We start from the raw sequence: 26,747 nt of genomic DNA, 5'->3' as shown, positions 1-26,747 counted from the left end.
CAGATGGCATATCTCCATTTATACAAATAAAATCAAGTTGCACCGTCCACGTCATTGTAAGAACAAAAGGCAGCAATTTTTTTCGTATACTTATGGCGGATTAGTCTATAGGACTTCGCGAGAGCTCCGCGCAATCACGATGGCATTTTCACTTCCGGCGTTTCAACAGCCAATCAGATCACGAGTTTGGTTGGCCAAAATTTGGCCGACCGTCCGGAATTCTTGAGAGACGTTTGGTCAGGCCCAATTTTAGCGAGCGACGACATAAGAGAACATATGGGCGAAGCTAAAAATGGGCCTGATCGCAGGTTACATCCACAAATGTGCTTTTCCGAGGAAGGATTTTCCGTGACACAATATTGCGTTACGACAGTATCTTATAGATCGTTTTCACGTGACGTCATCACTTTCCAAAATCTAAAACTAAAGATCCACCAAAGTTTTTATCCTCATCAGGCATAAGAGGCGGCATATCTATATCTGTTGACGATTTCACAGCTCAATATCGTGCTTCGTCTGGAAACCAGAGCATTTTGAATTTCCGGATTATGTAGGTGCGTGACACAAGGCTACGATCAACTTTGTTCAAAAATATATACTTATCTCATGATTTTGAGCCCTTTTAGAAGTTAGAGCATTAGGAAAAGTGCTTATGTAAATGCTTGTTTTTTCAATAGTGATAATCAGTCGCCTAGATAGCCAAAGTAAGTTCCAGATGTTTACACTGTTTTCCGGCAGCCATATTGGTGTACCACTGAGGTACACCAATATGGCGTTTTCATACTGGGCTCTATAAATTTCTGTGAAACATTTCGACGAACATCTGAAGTTTGGGGAAACGCAGAGGCCTAAAACTTGGACAAGTGTCTTATTTCTTTATCTTCTATAACATAACAATTTCTTAGCGTTTTGCACTAGATAGTTTTTGATTTATTTTTTTATTGCGTGACAGTGAAAACGATCTATACACCGGTACAACAAGGGGCATTGAAAGTCCTTTCTTCGTAAAATTCCCATTTTGTTTCATAAAGTTCACCAATTAAATGTGTTGCAGCATGATATACAAAATATTTAGAAGACAATTTACCTGTTAATGATCGACGTATTACTCTTTGCGTTACTCCCACAGTCGTAATATAGCAAAGGTTTTTTTCGCCTCATTCAAACTTCACCAAGACATGTAAACCATGTGTTTGGTACTGAAAATTTGTTGTTATACTATTTTTTCCCGTTTTATTAATTAAATGCATTTTTTAGATGGCCTTCAGGTGATTGGCAACCTATTGACGTATAATGAACATGTGCGTATTGATTCTTATGTTTTCTAAAATCTAAAACTAAAGAGCCACGAAAGTTTTTATCCTCATCAGGCATAAGAGGCGGTAAATTTATAAACATTGGCAATTTTAAAGCTCAATAGGGTGCTTCGTTTGGAAACCAGAGCATTTTGAATTTCTGAGTTATAGCGGTGCGTGACACGAGGCGACGATCGAGTTTATTAGTGAGAAATATATATTTATCTCATGGTTTTGAGCCTTTTTAGAAGTTAAAGCATTAGGAAAAGTGCTTAGGTAAATAGCTGTTTGATCAGTACAGATGATCACTCGCCTAGATAGCCAAAGTAAGTAACAGATGTTGACACTATTTTCCCGGACTATTTTCCGGCCGCCATATTGGTGCACCACAGATGTACACCAACATGGCGTTTTCATACTGGGCTCTGTAAATTTCTGCGAAACATTTCGACGAATATCTGAAGTTTGGGGAAACGCGCAGGCCTAAAACTTGGAGAAGTGTCTTCTTCATTTATCTTCTACAACATCACGAATTCTTGACTTTTTCCACTGGATGGTTTTCGATTTATTTTTTTATTGCGTGACAGTGAAAACGATCTATACAAAACGGTGTTCCACACAGTACTCTACAAGTATTTGGGAATTTTCAAGGCCAGTGCGGTACATTTCAATACTACTTGAATGGTTATGGATGGAATTTAACACTGCGAAGTAGGGACTATGAGTTTTTTCCCTGGAATAGTAAAATTCCTTCATTTTGAACAAGCCCGCAGAAATTTTGGACATCTCTCAGCTCGAAGCAGTTGTGGATGACTGTACGCGCGATTCAGGCACGAAAAACATGGCCCCTGACAGTTGCCCCGACGCGGAGTCTCAGGGCCAGAACAACATCGTAGAGAGCCTAATCCAGACTTATCTACTTAACACGAAAAGATTCCCAACTATCCAGAGAAAAATTGCAGAGCTTATTGACAACATGCTCACGGGTGGCATCTCCACCGGCACGGTGAGAGAGAGCGCCGAGAACATCAAGTTTCTTAAGGTCACAAGTATTAATGAAGAGGTGTTGGACTTGCTCCCACGTGGAAGCCATACGGTGGATTAAGCTTTTCAAAAAGTGCAGGAGCTCTTTTTGCCCGGTTTATCTGCTTTGTGCACTTTGAGGAAGCGTTTGCACGAACGCGGTTTCACATCGACACGTTTTCATGTCTTCGAAACCGCGTCTAAATCGATGCGGTTTGAAAATGTTTACACGGAACCGTTATCGCTAGAAAATCAAAGTCATGATGGTACAAGCGAGCGCTACGTGCTAAATTCACCATTTTTAATCGAGCAATGCAAATTTCGCGCCAAAATAGTAATCTTATTCAAACTGATGCGGTTTCGCCGTTTCCACGAGAGATGAAACCCTATCCTTTTGAAAACAAGGAAGGGTTACGTTTTTACAAATGTTGGCCGTGTAGCACTATATATTTCAACAGACTTAACTGATTAGAGTGTAATGTGAAGTGTTAGTTTTGTACCCCGTATGAACCATGTCAGCGTTAACCCTACTAATGGAATGGGTCCACACAAGGACAGAGAAAGACGTTAAAGTCACGGCAATGAACATGTGCAAGTGCAAGGAAGGGTTACGTTTTTACAAACGTTGGCCGTGTAGCACTATATATTTCAACAGATTCTAATCAGTTAAACAGACTTAACTGGTTACAGTGTAATGTGGAGTGCTAAGTACCTACCCCACAGTTAAGTATGTTGAAATATATAGTGCTACACGGCCAACGTTTGCAAAAACGTAACCCTTCCTTGTCCTTGTACATGTTCATTGCCGTGATTTTAACATCTTCAGTTCCCACGGCCTGCTCCTGCGTTTGGCCTTGTAGCTCAGTCGGTAGAGCAGCGGTGATCTAACCCGAAGGTCGTGGGTTCAAGTTTCCACCCTGGTCAGAGTTTTTCTCTGTCCATGTGTGGGCCCATTTCCATTAGTAGGGCTAACGCTCACATGGTTCATATGGGGTACAAAACTAGCACTTCTCATTACACTCTAAGCAGGTTGAAATATATAGTGCTACACGGCCAACGTTTGTATAAACGTAACCTTTCCTTGTACTTGTACATGTTCATTACTGTGACTTTAATATCTTAAGTTCCCACGGCCTGCTCCCGTCTGACCTTGTAGCTCAGTCGTTAGAGGGGCGGTGATCTAACCCGGTGGTCGTGGGTTTGCCTGCGAACATCAAACAGAGTAGGCCTGGCTATCGTCCAACACCAGTCATTCTGTGGTCGTATCATAGTGATAAGTCCCTCTGTGTTTATTCATACTTGTCAGAATACCTTATACATACCCAACCCTTGAAAGGGAACGAAACTCAACTATTTGTTAGCCTCACAAGACCACACAAAGCAATTTCCAAAGAAACTCTGTCAAAATGGATTCGAACTGTCTTGTCCATTACCAGAAATTCGCGACATTTCGTTCACGCGATGATTTGTGTCTGCGGTTACCCTTGAAACCAAAGGAGCATGCTCACTGGCGTCAAATTGCGAAAACAACATGCACCAACTGTACCAGCTTCACGTGTCAATCTTTCTTGGTTCCTTGATCCGTTTTCCTTACTTAATTTAAACCATCGACCAGGAATCCAAAAATTAAGAAGATCAATGTAGTTAAACTCATTTCCTCTCTCGTCTTTCATTCCAACAAGCTCATGCCATTTCATCAGAATTGGATATGGCATGTATATTGACAAAGCTATTTCATATTCTAGACGGCGCTGCTGGTTTATATAAGACAGAGGGGATTCAGTGACTTTTAGCTTACAACCTAGGGCTTCCTTTTCGAAATTGAGCAAAACAAAAGACATTTTTAGCGGTATGCCTCTGGGCTCAGGATGTGAAAAACACGAAGAACAATCGTAATTTGGCGCGATTTTTCGCATTTTGAAGTCTGCAGATATTTGAAACAGCGGTAGAAAGCGTAAAAATGCTAGGCAGCTAAGCTGATTTTTGTGCGAAGAAAGCTATGGAAAATGGTTGTTCTTTCCGTTTTTTCACATCCTACGGGACATTCGTGCGACCAGATGAAGGCTACATCCATTCGTGAAAAAGCGTCCTTTTCGGTGCCGACGGGCGGCAGTCTGTTTTATCGTGGAACGTTTTATTTAACGTATTTAAAAAGATCGTAATTTGAAGAAACGTTTGAGGGGTCGGCACCTATGGAAGCATCAAAGACACGCACAGCTCAAAGCTTGGAAGTCAAGGTAAGTGAAGGTATTTTGATCAAATTAGAAGGCAAGTACCAGCGTAAATCCTTGTTATTTTAGCGCTATTTGGCGGCTCAAACAATGAACGAAATGGTAAAAAAACGTTCGCTTCGTAGTGTAGTTGCATATTATTTATCAGGGGAAGGTCGGCACATCGAATTTAATTTATTTGAACTGCCAAAAATTGATATTTTATTTTAGATCCCATACATTTTTTTACAACATCGGGCAGCCATTTTTTCTGTTCCATTTGATTGACATGCGGTATTCGTGACGCAATATGACTCGAATTTCTGGTAATGCTTCAGCTGGAATTGATCTTGCGTCGTTCAAACCACAGAGCACTAGATCTTCGGCTACCTCTAAAGCCTAGGCGGGTATGCATTCCGATGCATGAGATTTTGCGCACAGCAGGGTGCTTCTCGTCTAGATAATTTGATCAATTCTATGATAAACCCGTTCAATCAGCAACACTTGCATCAGGAATATTGTGTATTGATTAAACTTGGCTAACAGTTCATTTTTTGGTGTCCCTTATTGTAGACTTAAGTCTCCAGGGAGGCGAAGTGTCCTTATCACATTTACATGCTTTCATATAATTATGAGCAGTTAGTTGTTCATAGCCGTGTTTATAGCGTTATTCTTTGTTTTTTTCAACAAAGGAAATATATTGTTGCATGTTGCAGTCTACGTATTTGTCCTCATGTCGTCTCTTTGAAATATCATGGGATCCCTATGCAGTGATGACGAGATAGAATTTTAAAGTTGAAGGAGACTTTCCTGTAAGTTTAGTTTTTTAATTTAACAGTAGTTTCGTCAATTGTATGGCACTATTTCGTGAGTCGTCCTTTTTGCGGGGAGACTGGGCATGGGTTTTTTTGGGTAGTGTACTGTAAGTAAAGTAAGTAAGTAAAGTCTCTGCTTACGAGCCAGAAGGCCCATCAGGCCGGCACTTATCTGCGGTTTCATTAGCATGAAGCGACTAGGAGTATTATTACTCCCCCCTGGATGGGATGCTAGTCGCAGGGTTATCCCCAGCATTTCGCCGGTACCCCTTTATACACCTGGGTGGAGAGAGGCACCGTGAGAGTAAAGTGTCTTGCCCAAGAACACAACACAACGTCCCCAGCCAGGACCCGAACCCGGACCACTCAATCTGGAGTCGAGCACTCTAACCATGAGGCCACCGCGCCTCCCAGTGCCAGTGCACTGTAAGTGCAATACCCATATTGTCATCGGGCTGTCTAAGGGAGTTAGTGAGTGTGTATGAATTGCGAAATTGATGTAGGATTTGCTTGAATTTCAAGAATTGATGTCCATTGTAGAGTCATTCTCTTTGGGTCCCATTTGCCAACCTCAACAATGGCGTTAACATCATTGGCATTCTTGCCAAGAGCGCTTGTGGGCTTTGTGAGTCAACACATGCTCAGCCTAACTGCACCATTTGGGGTCTTCATCGCTATTCCTCCCGATACAGGAATAGAAGAAGATTCGAAAAAAGCCTTTAACAAACAAATACAAAAAAGAAATCAAATTAAAAAAAAAAAGGAGTTTAAAATATTAGACGTCTTCGTCACGGGGATTTCGCGGTAGTCTTCCATCCAAGTACTAACTACACCCGAACAGGCTTGACTTAGTGGATACTATTGCAGGAATTTATACGTAATCGGTTATGTAAATGCTAAGGAGAAAACAACAGCAAAAGTGGACAACAAAATGCATAGTGAGGGGAAATCAAGCCTCACAGGTTTTGTGAGTCAACACCTGCTTAATAACGGCACTGTTTGGGGGCTCCATCGCCATTCGGCAAAAACATAAAAGGAAGACTACAGAAAAGCCTTTTACAACCAAATACAAAAGAAAGATAAGATATCTTCGTCACGAAGATTTCTCAATGGTCTCCCATCCAGTTACCAACCCGATCTGATAGGGTTTACTTAAGTCAAAACACCAAACTGTTCGTAATCGGAATGCAAAAGCGATAACAACATTGGATAACACAATAAACAGTAAAAGATAATTCATTTTGCAAAGTAATTACTAAATAATACCAGCCTACTGCACTACCCACATGTACGCAATGCATGCCTATTTTTTTAAGACGCTTTCATTCGACCAGTGGTTATACCTTGCATTCAAATCGGTGGATGTGGACGCTACTAAATCGAGGGTCCAGAACTGCATTTCTTCTATTTGTCGTTGGATAGATCTTAATGAATTGAAGCTAAACCACGACAAGACGGAGGTCGTGTTCATCCACTCAAAGTATCGTCCCTTTCCATCCTTTCAGTCCTCATGTGTTGGTGATGAGAGCGTGGCTGCCTCTCAGTCGGCTAGGAGTCTTGGTGTGATCTTTGATGAGCACATGTCTTTTCATGCACATGTGTCTAGCATCTGTTGATCATCATTTTATCATCTCAGGAACTTATCTAGAATTAGGAAGTATCTCGCTAAAAAATCAGCAGCAGGTGTTGTTCACGCATTTGTCACATCGAAACTACAATAGATGATTGTAATGTATTATTATATGGCCTGTCTAAATATCAGTTACAAAGATTGCAGTGGGGAGTTTTTAAGATCTGCGACACGACGGTAACGAATACGTCATTTAAAATTGCAAGTTCAGCTTTATTAATCTTTTTCGTCGTTATGACGTCTTGTCTATCTTCTAAAAACTAGTGTAACCTTCCAGGAACTGAATTAGGAGGTGCGGTATTGAATCTACGACAGAAACTTCAAATTCGCTGCCTTTTGTTCACGTTCTCCGTAAAACTTGAGAATTAGTCATTTCACGTCGTAGATTTGCCGAAAACGTGAAAGAAATGTACAAAAACTAAAAATGCACGTGAAGAGCGTGCAAAGCTATTGTTTTTGCTCATTAAATATGCAAAATTTGTGACGTTTTCGTTGCCGTCGCGTCGTAGATCTTAAACTCCCTAGTATGTACAAAACACGGCGGCTAGAGTTGTGTTGCAAATGAGACGGTTTCAATATATTACACCTGTTTTGTGCGAGCTTAATTCACTGGCTGCCGATTCAATACCGTAGTATTTTCAAGATTCACCTTTTGGTGTATAAATCACATAATGGGACATCGCCTAGATATTTAGCTCACAAACTACATTATCGTTCTCTCACTAGATCATTGAGGTCTGTTAGTAATGAACGTTTAATGCAGCCTAGATCGTTTAACAAGACCTATTGAGACAGAGCAAGCGGTGTTCATGCACCAAGAGAATGGAACTTAATATCGTATGAAATTTGGAAGTCTAACACCATCTCGAGTAATAGTTGATCATTGTTTCTATAGATTTGTATATATTGCTTTAGTTTTAATTTTTTCTTTTCTTTTCTTTTCTTTTCTTTTTTTTTTTTTTTTTGTCAACTATCGTAGTCTCGAACTTTAAATTATCACTTAAGATACTTGTTTATTAAATTCAGTAAAAGCAGATCATTGTTTCTATTGATTCGCATATATTGCTTTAGTTTTAATTTTTCCTTTTTTAATCAATGTAAATATAATAGGATATGGTTGTAAATTTGTAAATATTTATTAATTATTAATTGTGTTGTTTAATTGATTCTAAAGCGCCTTGAACATATGATAAGAGCGCTATAGAAATAGAGTTATTATTATTATTATTATTATTATTATTATTATTATTATTATTACTGGGCGATAGTTCGAGAAATAAAGGGGCTACACAAAGACATTACACAGTTCTACCACCATTCATTGCAAAAACTGCTTTCGCAGCTCACATCTTACTACAATGTTTTTAAATTAATATTATGATTATTCATGATATCTTTGCATCGAACCGTAACACGCTTCTTCAGAGTCAAAATTTCCAAGAGTAACAACTGTTTCAATCATTTAACGAGGATAATATACACGTAATAGTGAATATATAAAACAGTAATAGCCTTCTGTCCCTCTACATTCAAGTAGATAAAACTACCAAAGAATCATAACTCATAACAACGCCATCTATTTAAAACTATTTCCTAACAATTTAATTCAATACAAGTAAAGAAAACTAAATACAGTTATTAAAAAGTAAAGCGCTAGTTTTCCATAAAAAGTTTCCATGATGTATTTTTAAAGAAATTAAAAGTGCTTGTCTCAACTCGGTACTCAGCACTGACTTATTAGAAACTAGCATGAAAAGAAATAGCAGTCTTGTAAGAAAGGTCTCGTAATGCACTCCGTACACATTGTGTATTTGTATGAAAATTGCTTGAATGATCACTGCTATGTAAATGTTGTAATAGGAAAAAATATTCCAAAATTCTTTTAGTGTCCAAAACATGGACGTCTCCTTTTTAATTGGCAGAAATACTGTTGGTTGCGTCACCCGAGGAATCAATCGGTAAAAGCTAAAAACTGATCATTAATGCACATGCCTTTCTACAATCCTGCAACTTAACAGCAACTACGAGTTTCTTCGTAATAATATGCAAGGCCTTATGCAGAAAATTGTTCCACTCAGACGACTAAGGGTGCGTTCCATTGACCCTATAGGGTACAGGGCCACCCAACGTCATTTTTAGGAAAATATCTGTTCGGAAGACGATTTGAGATATAGAATTTTCGGAACATTTGTTGTAAACGTTCATGCTTGCCTGCCTCTCCTAGAATTTTCGAACATCTGAAAAATGGTATAATTGTCCATTTTTAACGGATTTTTACCCTTAAAAGATCACACAGAATTTTCGGGAGCCTTTTTTCTGGCTGAAATTTTCGCAAAGGTAAGTTTTGATCCCTATAATTTTCGGGTCACTAGACTTTCAGCTAGGAAATCCGAACAGATGAAAAATTTTTAGGGGATAAAAATATGCCTATATCTACCGTTTAAAGTGGTTTTGAACTATATTCTCGTTGGGTGCCCCTGAGGGTATACATGTAGTGATGATTTAAAACGGTATGTTTCGCGTTTTGACAAAACATGGGTAATAAAAAAATAAAATATAACAGTTTAGCAGATTTTTGACAATTTTAATGTGAATCTTCGTTAAAACGATGGATTTATAACATCTATTCCATGTATTCCTATTCCGGAATATGGTCAATCAAACGCAGCCAAAGTGTCTTTAAAAACCAACGTTAGAAGCTGAGTAGCATACTTTTATAGTAATAAATTAAATGTGATTTGTAGAGCTGGTGCAAGATCACTCATTATCGACTTTGGAGCAATTGCATCAGTTGCGTTAGCTAACAAGGACCGCAGACAACCTCACCAGTGTTCATTCTTACGATCGGAAAAAATATGGAAGGTTTAGCATGCCGCTGCACCTGACAACCATTATAACAAGATGCTCTATAACCGTCAACAAAATTTTCATTCTTAAATTGTATGTGATCGTAATCCATGTAATAATAAGTCATATTTCCTTCTAACCTTGTACCACAGATATAACAACTTCGTTTTCCGATTGGTACTCCCAAATATACAGTGAAAGGGCTCCCTTGAATGTGATCACCACGTAGAAGCAAGGACAAAAAGTATTTTCCTTTGGCATCCGCGGGTATAGCATAGCTTGCCGTGCAAGTACCGGGGGTATTTTCCTTTAAATTTATCTTAACCGTCTTTTCTTCGTTACCTTTCTTCAGCTTTGCTTCAAATAGGTTGCCGTACAAGGCACAAGCACGGCCTTTGCTGTCGCGTGTATTAATGGTGAAAGAGGCAACGTCCTCTCCAGATTTTACCACAGTTAAACCAAACTGCCCGCTTGCCGTGGTGTTGGCTGCACATGCAGAGTTGTCTGAAACAGAACCTGCCGCGCTGAGGACTTCCCGTAACTTGTTCAGGTCAACTGAGAAATCTAAAATGCTATTGGTTTGTGGGTCAAACACAGGAGGTTGGCTCTCTAGAGCCCCAAGGGTTGACACTATATCCGTTCTGGAAACAAGAAGCTCGACATTGCTTGAAGATTGGACAACTGTCTTGGCGCGTTGGATGCCACTTTCTAGACAGGCTTGGAAAAAGCAGAGGCGATCACGCTGCTCTGTGAGGGTGAGGTCCTTAGTCTTGTAGAGATTATCCAACTCACTCATCAGAACTGTTTTCCGGGCAGTGAGCACTTCATGGAGCTGCAAAGCAGATGATCATTATGTTAAAATAACTGAAACTATTGCTTTGCTTATAACGTCGTGATACATCGTTTATCAACAGCAGGGTATGGTTGCTCTGTTTTGATAATTTTTTCAATGTATAACATGCGGTGGAATGTTCTGAGTGAAGGCTCTTCACAGCAAATTCTGGATTTTTGGAGATTTTCGAATTGAAACCTGTTCAGGAAAATCATCAAGCATGAAGATGTGTTTGTGGTGCCAACTGGATGCCGCAAATCTTTGATATTTCAACTTGTGCCGAAAGTTTGTTCGTATTTGTATGATCGTGGATTCATTATCCAAAAGATGCTATGGTAGTCGTTACTTGTCTCTTAATTGCCTTGATTGATTTGCATATTCTAGAGCTGAAAGAAAATCCGAAAACCGTGAACACTAGAATTATCGTGTTCCGAGTAAGAAACTAGTCACGCGTGACAAAACTAAACCGCAGGCACCAACGGTAATTAGTTTGTGGTTTTCATGTTGCTTTTGATTGGTTGTTGCACGATGGGAACTGTCAAAATCAAACGTTCTATTCCTAAAGGACTTGAATTGGGTACAGCATTGACATCACTGTAGAAAACTGGTTTAGCAAGATGTCTTATTCCGAATTTGCATCGAAGTGAGATTGTAAACAGAGGATTGTATTTTTCGCCTCTCCGTTTTAACCGCTCGCTCCTCACAAAAGAAAAATAGAACCTCTGGCACCCAGGGTAAGGCGGCTTGGCCCCACGCTACTATGCCATACAATAGGTAAGGCTGGATAAGTGAGATGTATATGCGATGTAAGGTAGCTTTACGACTAAAATATCTGGAGAAGTCACAAGTTTTCGACTTGTTTTCACCTTCGCTCTTTCGAAACAAAGAGGTTAGCAGTTGCCACTTTGATGCTACTTTAGCTAAAATAAATAAAGAAATGACAAAATTACTTTGTTTCTCGCCGTGAATTTTCTTTCAATCTGAAAACAGCGTAAGGAGGAATGAATGATCGATGAAATGATATATGAAATGGATCATATATGAACTGCGGATATGAAATCAATTGCAAAAAATTGCGTTCATAACTGCGAGGATCATAGCTTCACTTGACTTTCATATATATTTCATATATCATTTCATCGATCATTCGTTCCTCACGGGAACATTAGAACCCACAAATGATCCGCTCCCAACGTCAGTAGCTTCATAGCTCAGTTGGTTAGAGCGTCGTACCGGTATCGCATGGTCACGGCTTCAAACCCCGTTGAAGTCCTAAATTTTTTCAGGATTCTTTACGCAATTGCAAAAACTCAATTGCGCTCATAGCTTCACTGGATTACATTTATTTGTTAAGAGCATTGTTCTTAATCTAGTTACTAGGCCCTCTCAAAGTTTTACACAGATATATATTTTAAAACTGTTCGGCCGTGTGACTACCAACGCGGAGAGTCACGTGATTAGTGCGTTCTGAGGAAGAAGTGGTTTTGTGTGTGTAAGTTCAAAGTAGCCGCTACAGCACGTTGAGTGTTTTCCCTTTTGTCGACGTTTTGCCTATTTGTACCTTAGTAATCGCTGCATTACCTTTCTTTAAGAAAACCGCCAAAAGTGGAGTGTTTACGAAAGCGGAGAGGTGAGATTATCACATTGGAATAAACTCGTTGCGTTTAAAGTTGTCCGGTGTCCGGTGTTTACTCGCCCGCCATTGAATCGGTCGTGATTTGGTGGTGACAATCTGTCACTTCTGAAGATGTATGTTATATCACACGAAAGGTCAAGTCAAAATTCGTTATAATGTGTTTATCACCGCAGTTTGTTTATTGTGTTTGGTCTCTGCCTTTCCTACCTATTTTTAACAATAAGGTTAGAGTAAAGGTGAAGGTTATGTTTTAGAGATCAGGCTTAGGGTAGATGCAGCAGTTTATCCTTACTTGACAAGCAGCATTTGGGGGACAGTTTGTGACGTCAATTGTCTGTATTCCGAGACAGGAGTGATGTTGAAGTTGGGGAAAAGAGCAAGGGGACACTTTGTGACGCTTATTGAAACCGCGTGCATCTAATTACTTTCATTTCTGGACAAAATTCTAGGATTGAAAGTTCAAGTCAGGAATTTTTTCAGGTTTCTTCACAGCTACTTGACTTGCTTCATTGCCTGTGATGATCTCTGGCATAGATTATTGCTTATGTATGATTTCTGAGGTAATGAGAATTGCATGTAGCATACTACATACGATTCTTATTACCTCTCTCCTTTGTGGCTACCGCTTAGCCAAAAAGGATCACTTTTCTCCTCTGGATTGTAAAATACAAAGTACTTTCAGTGCACTTTGATCTTCGTGGTTATGAGTTCAACATCCAATCCAGTGTCTCGTTAAATGTGAGTTCCTGCACAGGAAATTCTTAAGTTCCTCAAGAAGTCAAACTAACAGAACAACAAACAAGGAAAGAAGCACCAAAATATTCTGACCTCCTGGAAAGTGCTTTGGATACGTGCAGCCGTGTTTGCATACTCCCGTTTGAGGTCATCCGTTGCCTTCTTCAGAAAGGTCTCGCCAGCTTTTATTCCCTCTGCAACAGCGATTCCTTTGTTGGAAAGTTCATCAATCGCCTGTCTATACTTGGAAGCGGCATCAGCTAACGATAAACACTTGTGGCCATGATGCTCAAGGGTCATGCAGTCTCTGCAGACAACATGGCCGCAATCTTCATCAAAAAATCGGAACTGGTCGTTGTGCTCTGGACAGAAGACATCACTCGCAGCTGCAAGCTTCGGGTTTGCTTTCAGTTCATCCAGAGAAACAACGCAATGATCACGAGCCATCTTTTGCCGGGTGTGCAAGCGGGCTGCATCCTTGCACATGTACTCTTTGCAGTCCAAGCAACAGGAAGTTGCAGGATGCTTCTCGTCATCACAGATCTGACACAGCTGTAAGTCGTCACTTTCTTTCTGCGGTAGGCTCCGTAAGATGTCCAATAATGCAAAATTCTTGGGCAGAGCGGCTAACCCAGCTGGAGCAGATACTGTGCTTCTGCAGGTTGGGCAATTTATGGCGTTTTTCTTGAGTAGACTCTGCAAGCAACTTGTGCAGAAGCTGTGGCCGCAGCTTGGCAGCAAACGAGGACAGTGTTGTTGATCGTCAAACGTCTCGCAACAGATTGAGCACTCTATTGACTCGGAAGTCATGTTCTTCTGAAAGTTAAGAAAGAAAAATATTTTTAAAATGAAAGACAACAAAGACACTTAGTTCACATAACTGCAATGATTCAGTGATAAATTCGGACATTTACTGAAAAGGTAATATAACATAACATAATTGTTTGTATTTTCAACTAAACTCAATTCAGCATTACAAGGATGCAGACTAAAGATTAATTAACATAATAAACAATTAAAGTAAAGGAAGTTAAATAAATTAACATCTAGGTAGAGAGAGTTGGGATCATTCGAATGGCAGTGGCTAATCAAGTGGATGATCCCATCAAAATATGGTATAACAAACATCAAAGGTGAATTCTATCTTCAGATAAATTACTTCTTTATATACTAGCCTTGATAATAGGGACTTAAAAGATAGGCTGACTAGGGACTACGGACGGGAGGTGTTTGGGACTGGGACGAGACATAGGGACCCTCACGAGCTCGCGACGGTGAATAGTCATAAAAATTTGCGTAGTGAGCAAAGGCGGCAACGATGCGAAAGAAAGGTAGGAAAAAAACTAATTCATTCTATCAAAATGAAGAGAACCAATAAGTACTTGTAGTGGTATGATTTTCGTTTCGAGCAACGTTTTAGGCAGAAGAATTTAGAAGAGCTTTTTGAATGAAGGTTGATGTCAAAGGTCAAATGGTCGAAACCATATAAAATTTCGCTTAATTGCCGTCGAGCTACGTCACACGTGACCAGTAGTTTTGAAATTTGAATGAGGGTGCCTTTTTTTGGGAAAATCCAAAAACGGATTTGTGATCTCGGATCATTGGATTCTTCATCCTCAAAAAATAGCAAAATCCGAAAAAGGATTATATTCCATGACAATGCAAAAAAACAAACCCAGAGTTGCATGCAACTTCAAAGACAAACAATAAGCCTTGAAACGTTTATGCGGCATGGGTCGAAAGCATACTAAGATCTATTGAAAGGAAAAGGAAAGGAAAGGAACTTCATTTAAGTGTCTAGTCGTTCTAGCGCTAATTGGGGACACTGTAAACTGAAATTAACAATTAACGTAAATCAAGTCAAATGGTGGTTTTTGAAGAGAGGGGAAATCCGGAGTACTCGGCGAAAAACCTCTTGGTGCAGAGTAGAGAACCAACAAACTCAACCCACATATGACGCCGAGTATGGAAATCAAACTCGGGAGACATTGGTAGGAGGTAGGCGACTGTGTCACTTGCGCTTCGTAAAGTAAAAGTAGTCATCAGGTGGTTGAACCTTGAAAGTGAACGCATCCTTTACTGCCTGCTATAATACTCCAAGGGTTTTGATGGAGGGTAGGAATCCTTCCTTTAAATCACTTTCTGATGCTGTCTTCTGGTGGGATTTCACTCAGCACAACTGGAGAGTTGGACAACCACTTTCGAGTTTGCATTCCTGCACGTTTCCAAAGTTGCGACAATTGCTTGTGCAGTTTGATTCCTTGCTGGTCATCAGTCACCGAGTCCATACTGTCATCCATGCACATGTAGGTCGATTTGAGGGCGGTTTCGGCCGCGAGTGCGTACTCAATTCTATGTGTTTCCGCGTGTTGTTGAGTGACGAACTGAGCAAGAAATGGCGACAAATACACCAAATACAACACGGCTAAATTCGTACTCTTCTGGAGCTTTCTGTTGGTTTAAGTCTCCCCAGAGAAATCAGTAAAAAGGAAGGTCTTCAAGTGCGATCGCAATCCTAAGATACATTTCTGCGATATCACAGGCCAGAGCAACGGAGTGTTTCCGAAAACGGAGCAAAACGTGAAAAGATAACGTTGTAACTTTGGACCCTAACAAATCACATTGTTCAAAGAAACTCCGTGATACCTCGCGGAGGCATCAAAAGCGATACGCGTCTTTGTAGAGGTTCTGTCCAGCCTCACAATTGGAAAGTGAAGAAGAAATCACCCGACCGCGGGCCGATCCTCCCGTGGGACTTTTCTGGTGTACCCCTTTACATTGTATTGCTCAATACAGTTTGTATAACCTCTTACTCGATTCATGCAGAGTCTTTCTCGTCAATTGATCCCTAACAGAGTGCAGAAAAGTGAATTTAGTGCAGATATTTAAGTGCAATAAAGGTGAAATTTTGTAAGCAGATCATTAATAATAAGTAATTGCATGATTTTTCTTATGCAATTTGGCACTTGTAATTCTTTTCAAAGACTACAAATTGCACGCGAATTTTGTTCATCTTTGAAAAAATTTACTCATGCTTATTTATTCTAAATTGCACTCGAAATCATGTGATTGCCTATACAAATAGCACAGCAATCCTTATTTCACCCACACTTACATGCTGTGGAATAAATGGACCAGGTTGCCCAGGGACTAAAGACTGTGTTGGCCCAAGGTGTCCCCTCATTTGTACCAAGGGACCTCCAGGAAGAGAGGAGTAGACTGGCTGATTATTTGGAGGTGGTGGTCTAACAATGGACATGGGACGTTGATAAAATGGTTGATTTGGAAGGCGTGGCTGTCCTTGTGCATGTGGTCCTTGCATTTGGCCAGGAATTGCCTGCATCATTAGATTCTGTGGCAACGGTCCTGCAAACTAAATGTTCATGCAAGCATCGTCATAAAGTAAAAAAGGTGCACCATATATTCATTTGTGGGTTTGGCAATGAATGAAACCAACCAAAACAATGCTGGCACCCATGGTTAGTTGGACCTTGGACCCAACACAGAGGTTTTTGAGTCTGGTGTACAGTTCGTATAGCTCTATTTACAGGACCTTTCTTTTCTTAACAAAGAAAGAAATACTTTCTCTCCAGTTGTCTTAATATTCTTATTACTTACTGGTCCTACCAGAATTGAACTCATAACTTCCCACATGGTGGTACAACACATCAATGTAAAACAATGGAAAAATAACCTTGATATGAGCAAAAAAGTCTCTGTTACAAATGACTAATCACAATATAAAAGACAATCATTGATGGAGCATCAATACCAACACCTGAAATGTACCATTTCTTTAATTCCTTTCCTTGTAAAAAAACTATTATAATTCTGTCATCAAGAGAAAAACTGCACTAGACAGCGACAAATATCTCAAGCAATTCATGGTAATTTACCTTTTTTCAATGCTTTATGGGAAATTGTCTCTGCCTGAATGAGAGTGAATAGACTAAGCATGACTAAGCTTTATCCATTTTGAAATCATTTCTTTATTTAGAAAGCATGTAGGGAATCCAAGAGTGACTGATGCCACATTGTTTCACTTTCATCACACTGAAATACTTCCTAATTTCCCCCAAAACAATTCCATTCAGCCCCTCTATTCAGTAACCAGTTCTCTTTGCCCCACCCCCGTCTGCTTAGAATTAGTTGATCAAAGAATGAAAATGTTAAAATGACCTTGTGTGTTCAAAACAGAGAACTCAAATAGGTTTAAACAACTAAACATTTGTTTGCAGAACAACCATATGTTTGTAGCAGTAAAATGCGCTTGGTAAATTGCATGAATGGTATTCAAATGGAATAGCCGCTCATTCAAAATTTAACAAAAATAACCCTCACAAAAGCTTGCTAAACACGACTTGTGAAATCATTCAGTGAACAAAACACGCTGAAAAGATAAAGCAAACAGCTAAAAGTGCGCACCAGCGTTTTAACGAGGCGTTCTGTTCGCTATTCAGCTAAATATTGAATGTACAAACAAATAAGATGACCTTGCGACTGCCTGAAAAAGATACTATGTACGACTGTATCGGACGTACAGAAACAACGACAATTTCCTCAACCGGTCAGACAATACGTTTCCCTCAATGCCTACTAAGTGATTCACCCAAACAATGATATGTGGCATTCCTCAAAGCGGTGCATTACACTGTAGGTCTCTTATTATTCCTTACTAATATCAATGATATCCCAATTCCTCTGACTAACTTTCTTTAGGAATTTTTCCAGACGACAGGAATATGATTGCCTCCTCTCCTAAAGCAATAGTTCTAGAAGCTTTGGTCAATCAAGACTTGAATTATTAAAAGAAAAAGAATGGTGTTATTTGAATAAACTACCCATTATTTCCAAAAGAAAAATAACTAATTGTATGATCATTAAGGACGTTCGCGCGAAAAGTTTTCAACATTGATTTTTTTCTGAAACTTTTACCACTGTAAGATGATGAGTTAGTTATGTCAGAAATGTAAAAAAAATGGGGGGTCACCGACTTCGTTTTGGAGAGAACATGCCCGGAAAAACACCCAAAATGTGACAAAATCGGGCTTCGTTAGCGAATAAGGCCAGTGTCTGTAAACCCAAATATATTGCAATTAAATCTTTGAAGTGAAATCTTCTCTTGCAAATATTGTTTAAGTGGACTTATTAAGTGAATTTAGTCAACTGGTGAGGTTCCTTAAAGATCAAGTTCGCATTTAGCGACTACAGTTTCACTCGCCTTGAAGCCGCAAGATGGCAGGATTTGATGTCCCGTGAGCAGAAATCTTGAAATTTTTTTAACTTCCCACATTAATTTTTTGTTCATTTTTGGACAACGTGGAGATAATTGTAAATAAAACCCGTTTCTGGAAAGAAAAATAGGGGTCACCGAACGTCCAAGACCGTTAAATCCAGGCAAAGCTATAGCAATGGCCTTTTGCCCTATCATTTCTCATTTTATTACTTAGCGCGCGCGCTCGTGTATGACGTGGCGTGTGCATTTGCGTGCGCAGTAAGGATGCGCAGAAACAATTGGCGCGAACGTCCTTAAATCTGCCAAAAAGAAGACTCGGCATACATTTGAATTTACCAATAATGATCGTTCAAGTTACTCTCTTAATAACAAAAGATCATTTTAAATATCTAGGTGTCCTAATTGATGAAACTACAACACAGAAATACCAAATATATTGTGTTTGCTCAAGAATTTCCTGGAACGCAGTAGTTTTTCTAAAAAGGCATACACCTTATTCCAAAATGGCCGCCATTTTAGTATTCTGTTGTTTTCATGCAAATTGGCCCTTGTGGCCTCGTTCAAGGTTAAATATTCTTTTGAATTTTGCGTTTGAAAGCGACGCCATAATGGCCAATTTGCATGGAAACAAAAGAATACTAAAATGGTGGCCATTTTGGAATAAGGTGTATTACCTCTCCCTAAATCAGCTTAGTCAACTCTTAAAAATTCTCTGACTTGGGTCATTTTAGTTTCAATAGGCATAAAACGCGAACAGCGGTTACAAACATTTACTTGAACTGCGTAACTTTTATAAACTTAACGTTTCGTAAGTTGCAACATACATCATCAGAAGTGATAATTATTCAGTTACAGAGAAATTTAAATTCAAAAATACAGCTGTACGGACTGGGAACTAACGAAATTGATTGACATAAAACGACAAAAAATATGCTAATAATAGATATAACGTTTCTCACTGCCAACGTTTTCATTTAAGGCTGGCTTTAGATCACGGATAAACAGAGACTCTTTTTAATTTTACAATGCATGTCTGATCGACCAGTTGCTTAAGCCCGCCGCACACTGTGAGGAAAGAGCTGAGCAAACTGCCTCGCGAGGCGGTTTGCTCAGCTGTTTCCTCACGTGTGCGGGGAAATTTTGGTGAGAAATTCGCCTCGCGAGGCCGTAAGGATAAAATCAAACATGTTTGATATTTTTGGCCTCGCGAGGCAAGTTCTTCACTGTGTGCGGCCATCGTGAGAATCAAGCTGAGCTCGGTCAATCAAGCATCCAATAAACTACATGGCATTCTCACGTGGCATCACTGGCGTCGGAATTTCTTCCTCCAACGCCATCTTGAACCACTGAAGTCACGTGCAGGCAGTTTGCTCAGCTCTTTCCTCACCGTGTGCGGCGGGTTTAATATTTCAAAATGATCCCACTTAATTCTATGGTTGGTTAAGAAAACATGATCAGCAACTAGCCGATATCAAAAATACCATAATACTCTTTAATTGTTCCTCCAAAATTTTGCATAAGCATTGTTTTTATTTTCTCTTGGGACTTACAACGGTCCCAAGAGAAAATGGAAACAATGCTTATGCAAAATTTTGGAGGGACAAACAAAGAGTATTATGGTATTTTTGATATCGGCTAATTGCAGATTCGTGACAATTTGTAGTTAGGGCTTTAAAATGTTCTGTTTTTCTGTCACGTAATCAGCGTTTCGTTTTCCCAAAATAGAAATCATTGCAATCCCAGCAGTTTGCTCTGTACACTACTTTTGACCTGAAGGAAGGAGCCAGTTTATCTTTGTAAGGGAAAAAATACTTGATTCTTCGGGTGTTCTGAAAAACTATTTTGAGGTGAGGATTGAAAATACCATAGAATTTGTTTATATACAAGACCTCAGCTGTTTTGTGAGGTGTTTGCTGTGATGACCTAAAAAAGGTAGAACGATAAGAACTTCTTTTTTCCTAACTGTTTGTACAAGATCTTTTGGCTTATGTTGATGTTACTCAATGACATCTTAACAGTTCCCATAGGGTAACCATTAAGTAATAAGATCCTCTTCAGGTCATCTAAGGTAAACTGTAACAATCGGGGTGACGAACAGATTCTAATGCAGCGATAAGCCAAAGTGTGAACCAGGTTTATTTTGTATTTACGCGGAGTAAAAGAGTCTCATTTGATATAAAGACCGGTGAATGTCTTCTTTCGATAGACTGATGTTGAGAAGGAGTTGTCACGATTGCGTTTCATAAGGACATCAAGGAATGGAATTTCATCGTTTTGTTCAAACTCAATTATGAATTTACTGTTGTTGTGTCTCCCATTCAGGTATTGTAAAAAACTCAAAGCATCATTTTTGTTCTTGAAAAGAGTAAAGGTATCGTCCACGTACCGGAACCAAATAGTAGGCTGATTGATGTTCTTTATCAACCATTTTTCTTCAAAATCACACATGAAAATGTTCCCCAAAACAGGACCAAGTGGAGAGCCCATTGCTACGCCATCAATCTGGTCATAGTATTCACCATCAAAAACAAAATGATTCTTCTTTGTTGCAAACAAGAGTAAATTCTTTAGGACCAATCGGGGTAATCTATGTGGATTTGGGAGGGCATACAGCTTATCAAGGCAAATTTGAATGGTCTAATGTCCCACTGGATGAAACTATTCAAATTTGCCTTGATAAAATTAGATGCACAATTGAGTTTGAACAAAACGATGAAATGCCATTCCAATTCCAACCCTAACTCCATTCAAAGAAACTCTAAATCAAGCAAAACCATGTTGTCCGAATCATGCTTTTTACGAACACGAACACGAACACTTAACACTTAACACGAACACTTAAAGCGTTCTCCCATTTTTAAATCTCAGTATTCTATTACAATGCGACGCGCCTTACCGTAGCCACCTGACAAAGTTTTTTACAAATTATCCGCCAATCAGAGAGTGCGAATTTCATTGGCAGTCACGCCTCCTTGTAATTTGAACACCGTTTCTTTTTTTTTTTTTTTTTAACATATTAACCATTGTTTGCCCCAAAAGCACCTAGGCTTTGCGTTGACGTATTTACACGTAGGTTGTCAAATGTGAAACTTTGTTGGGTGGCCACGGTAAGGCGCGTTGCACTGTAAATTTATTCAATGTTTGAGATTACTCAAATTTTCCCACCGATGGCATAATAGGCCACTCCCAAGTATTTTTAACTGCCATTTTTGCTATGAAAGCAATATCCATCCACGTAATACAAGATATGCATCAAAACTTCAATGAAACACGTTCCAGAACAAATATTGCAAAACAAACCACATCAGCTATGGCAACGGACCTACTGTAGTCTAATGGCAGCAGCTACCCTGTGACCTAAAACAGCTCTCAAATTTAATTTTTCTTTAAAATGGCAAACAATATTTACTAAGGAAAGAAATAATGCAATTGTCTAATTTTTTTGTGATATACTCATGCAATCGTCTAAATTTCTAATAAATAGCCTTTTCTTTGCGATGCCAACAGTTCACCGACAAGTAACCGACAGCCTACCGACAAATTAATTCGACTGTACAGTAAGCTTACAAGTCCAAAGAGCAAGTAAACTTATCAGTCTTGTTGAACATGCCAGGAAGTTTACTACACTTCAACGGAGTAGAAAGCGTTTTCGAATCGCCCTATAATGCTTTGCGCCCCTTTGTGTGTAAATGTGTCATGTATGTCTACACATAGTTAATCGCGGGACTAGTTATAAATCCTTAAAACTTTCAAAAACGAGAACAACGTTGTCGAAATCTATGTTGAATTGACCGTGACAGGCACAATCTATTGTTTTCGCTTTACACGGGTTCGCAGATTAGTTGCGCATAATTTAATCGAAAGATATGATTGGTTATATTCTCGAAAAAGGGTGTGTCTTTCATCTGTCAGGATATTCGATCATTTGACGCCGAAGATGCTGCATGTCTTCGCCGAAGCGAAGAAATTCAAAGGGCAAAGAACTATCAATTTTGTTGGACTAAAAACACTTGCGTTTATCTACGGAAGGACGGCAGCTCCCGAGCATTGAAGATACGAAACGTTGCTGATTTAACAAGGCTTGGCTGACAGATAATGTATCCTTTTATAACTTCATCGAATGATGAATGACGATGAATCTCGGAAAACTATAAGATCTCTGTTCCGGGAGTTACCGTATTTTAGTGTCAACCATTTTGTACCGCTCCACGGCCAATTTAATAATCTCAACACTACTTCTCTTCCAACCAAAAAATACCTAGAAAAGCTCTCCAGTTTTCATGACCTTGATTTATTCAGTCTAAACGCATCTAGTAATATCAACCCGGACCAAAAATTCACAGCAGGTATTTTTCTCCTCATAGTTTTTACACGATGAAAAATAGTTTTCACGATACCGATGATTTGTTTTCTTTGTTCCATGCGAATGTTCGAAGCCTAAAGCGCAATTTTGAAAATCTCCAGACTCATCTTCTTAATGAGCTTGGATATCCTTTTAATATTATAGGAATAACTGAAACCAGAATCACTGAAAATGATCAGTCTGATTATCAACCTAGTATTCCTGGCTATAGTTTTGAATTTGTCCCGACACCTCTTGCTGCTGGAGATGTTGGAATGTTTATTGATGTATGTAAGGAATAGAGTCATTGAAAAAATCTCGTCACGCGCTTTTCAAGCCCTCTGGGTTGAGTTACAATTTGAAAGGAAAAGTAACATTATCTGTGGTGTAATTTACAGGCAGCACAACTCCCCTGAGAGATTTCAGACATATTTTGATGAAACCTTAGAAAAACTTAGCAACTCTAGCAAGCCTATCTATGTCTTGGGAGACTTCAACATAAACCTCCTCAATGCTGAAACGTGCAACTTTACTAAAGACTTCTTACTTTCGTTGCAAAGTTATTCTTTTATTCCTACAATTCAACAGTAACTCAGCCACGCTAATCGATAATATCTTTGTAAACCAAATCGGTAGGGAAATCACAAGTGGTAATATAATTTCGGATATAAGCGATCACTATTCTCAATTTTGTATTATAAAGTCTCTCAAGGTAAAGGAGTTACCCCAAAAAACTATGTATTGGAAGTTTTCAAGAGACACAGAGGAAACATTCATTCTGAGTTATCCAAGATAAACTGGGATTTGGTCATGAGAAACTGCGGAGATAATGCCAATGCTGGCTTTTCTAAACTTTTTAACAGCCTCAACAAACTAGTAAACAAGCGTGCGCCCCTTCGGTCTTTATCAAAACGCAAAGCCAAGCAATTTTCTAAACCCTGGATTACTAGGGGGATTCGTAATAATATTAAAAATTATTATAAAAAAAAAAAAAACTTTCACTGGCTATATACAGTTAAAAACTTTCGAGCTTTCGGCTGTCAGGCTACAGCCTTCAATGGAAATGAATGGAAAAAATGATGACAACTACAATATATACAAAAATAGGTGAGAAAAAGAATATAAAAACGGGAAAAAATATTTGTCAAAAAAAAAATAATTATTCTTTTTTAAAAGAATGGAGTAAGTATGTGTAATCAAATGGCGACGAGTGAAATTAGGAAATAATTTCACGCGCGTTTTGTCAAAATTCTGATAATTTCCCGAGCCTTTAGACGAGGGAAATTATCAGAATTTTGAGAAACGCAAGTGAAATTATTTCCTTATTTCACGAGAAAACCATTTGATTACCTTTTAATGTCGTGAGTGACAAATTACGCTTACAATCGTAAATCGCTCGAGTACGTTATCCAACTGCTCGGGAAGAATCATCTCCAGGTTTTTCTCAAGGCTATTTTCGTCACACCACTTATCCAAAACCCTCACCCAGTTAATTGTGCTCTTTCGTGCATTTAAATTTTCTGCCGCTTCTTTTAATTTCGTAACTTCTTCACTGATGGTCACTGTCTCAAATCTAGTCGCCATCTTGGCTCTGATTGAGAAGAGATGTTACCATGTCAATTTTGTAATTTCACATGTGAAATTATAAATTAACGCTGAAATTTCGCGCCAAAGTTAAGGAGTAATTTGTCACCCATGATATTAACATAAAAATAAACATTATCGCAATAAAATACTTACACTCGTTTGATGCAGTAAGAAGTCATACTATCATTTATATTTCAATGATCATATGACAAATGTCAGAAAAACCTGGATTGGGATTAATCATCTCATCGGCCGAAATATAAAAAGATTTAAACCTATTGCTGCCCTTCCTAATGTGCTCAATGAATTATTTTCTTCCTTGGGTCAAACATTTGGCATCAGTACCTCCTGCTAATCATCATTTCAGTGATTATCTCCCTGCTGTTAATTCATCTAGTTCATTCTTCTTTGAGCCAGTCACTTCCATGGAACTCGAAACTGAAATTTTGCTTCTCCCTACTAACAAAGCACATGGCTTATACTCCTGTACTGTTCGCGTATTGAAATCTTCCAGGGCCGGGTTGTTCGAAAACCGATTAACTTAATCCAGGATTAGCGTAAACTTTGTTTCACGTTTTCCACTTTTTGGTAAAAGTTTCTTTTGCTTATTTTTGTTTTTCAAGATTGACTTCCTCAGATGTAAAGTTTTGCCGAATATCAGCGTTGAACAGCATTTGGGAGTAGAGAAATAAACTCCTTGGTTAATTTTTAATCTGGGATTAGCGTTAATCGGCTTTTGAACAACCGGGCCCTGCAGTAGTGTACTTTCTCTACCACTGGCAAAACTAATGAATAATTCCGTTTTAACAAGACAATATCCATCTAAATTAAAGCATGCAAAAGTTATTCCCATCTTCAAGGGTGGCGATGAAACGGACCCAAGTAACTACCGTCCCATTTCTCTTCTTTCGCTTTTAAATTGGCTCTTTGAGAAAGTTAAGTATAATAGATTAAAATTTTATGTTGAATTAAATGGACTTCTGTACAATGGCCAGTATGGTTTTCGTGAGAATATGTCAACTCAGCATGCAATTTTGGATATTGTTAATTCGATCCAAAGCAATATGGATAACAAATTGTTCACTTGCGCTATTTTCCTCGACTTTAAAAAGGCTTTTGATACTGTGGATCATTCAATTCTTCTGATCAAGCAATATCATTACGGTATAAGGGGTCCGGTAAACAATTGGTTTTCATCCTACTTAAATGCCATGTCCAAACTACTCAAATCGATAAACAAATATCTTCTAAAAGAAATGTGCTAACAGGGGTCCCACAAGGCTCTGCACTGGGCCCTTTACTTTTCTTGATTTATATTGATGATATTTATAATTCTTCTAAGAAGCTTTCTTTTTATTTATTTGCTGATGATACAAACCTGCTGCATGCTGACAAGAATTTGAAGTCACTAGAAAGTGTAACCAACTTCGAATTGCAGAAAGTCTGTGACTGGTTGAATGCAAATAAGCTGACCATAAATGCAAAAAAGTCCAATTTTGTCGTCTTTAGGCCATCAAAAAAGAAGCTTAGCTATCAGATCAATATTAGGATATACAATAATGCCTCAAATAGTGATACTTTTCCTTAATGCAAAGACTATGTAAAGTTCCTGTGTGTGCTCATTAATAAAAGCTTAACTTGGAAGTAGCATATCGACTACATTGCCTCTAAAATTAGTAGGGTTGTTGGAATTATATCACGATTTAAAGACTCTGTCCCTCTAAATACTTTAATCCAAATTTACCGTTCTCTGATTCTCCCATATACATACTACGGAATTGCTGTTTGGGGCCAAGCTGCACAGGTCTATTTGAAGAAGGTCTTTATCTTATAAAAGCGAGCTCTTCGGCTAATGTTCTTTGCTGGTAATAGATCTCATGCTATTCCTTTGTTTGTCTCTGCTGATGTCTTACCCCTCAATATACTTTATTTTGAAACAGTATGTTCTCTTATGCACGACATATCTATCAATTCTGCGCCTCAGAATATCTGTGATAGTTTTACCTGCTCATCTGACGTTCATACACATATAACACTAGATTTTCCGATGCTGGTAATTTATATGTTAATTAATCAAGACTGAGAATTCAACTTAATTCGTTTTCCATTTTCGGAGCTAAGTTGTGGAATTGCCTGAAGCCTGTCCTGCGTAATTTCTAACCTTAGGAAAAAACCTTTCAAAAATAAGATTCATCAATTTTTACTTGGGGTACTTGGTAATGAGGATGATTATGTTGATGTCTCTTCGTTAATGTTTAAAATTACTAATTATCATTAATCAAACTCTAGTAGCTATTATTATTTATTCCTTATGTTTTATGTCTATTATAGGTTCTTGCTCTTCTCATGTAAATCGTAGCTATTTGTGAATATATGTGTATACCTATTTATTGTATTTAGTTATTTACTTGCCTGATTTTAATAATAATATATTTTGCTGAATTTTACTGTAAGCTATACAACCCGCCCCGATTAGCGTTGCTACATGCGGGTTGTATATATATGTATTTTTCTAATTTGTTAAATTTAACTTATTTAAATAAAATGATTAAAATGATT

The 26,747-nt window shown here is 38.7% G+C and overlaps 1 protein-coding gene across 3 annotated transcripts in view; it reads right to left on the bottom strand.

The window, feature by feature from the left end:
* Window positions 1-7,276: 7,276 nt before the first annotated feature.
* The window catches only part of LOC138051837 (tripartite motif-containing protein 2-like), a 20,946-nt gene continuing 1,475 nt past the window's right edge, over window positions 7,277-26,747 (bottom strand). The window contains exons 1-4 of one of the 3 annotated variants that reach the window (XM_068898127.1): window positions 24,534-24,668; window positions 16,139-16,396; window positions 13,117-13,839; window positions 7,277-10,652 (exon numbers count right to left, since the gene is read on the bottom strand). In XM_068898127.1, coding sequence (XP_068754228.1) covers window positions 9,774-10,652; window positions 13,117-13,839; window positions 16,139-16,369 — 1,833 coding nt within the window. In that variant the 5' untranslated portion in view covers window positions 16,370-16,396; window positions 24,534-24,668 and the 3' untranslated portion in view covers window positions 7,277-9,773. Of the gene's footprint in view, window positions 10,653-13,116; window positions 13,840-16,138; window positions 16,397-24,533; window positions 24,669-26,747 lie in introns of those variants that run through there. The other 2 variants (XM_068898126.1, XM_068898125.1) reach the window with 2 other exon arrangements.

This window comes from Montipora capricornis, chromosome 6, assembly GCF_036669925.1.
Source record: "Montipora capricornis isolate CH-2021 chromosome 6, ASM3666992v2, whole genome shotgun sequence".
NCBI lineage: Eukaryota > Metazoa > Cnidaria > Anthozoa > Scleractinia > Acroporidae > Montipora > Montipora capricornis.
Note: the sequence above shows the minus strand (reverse complement) of the source record. Positions and strands in the feature narration are given on the sequence as shown.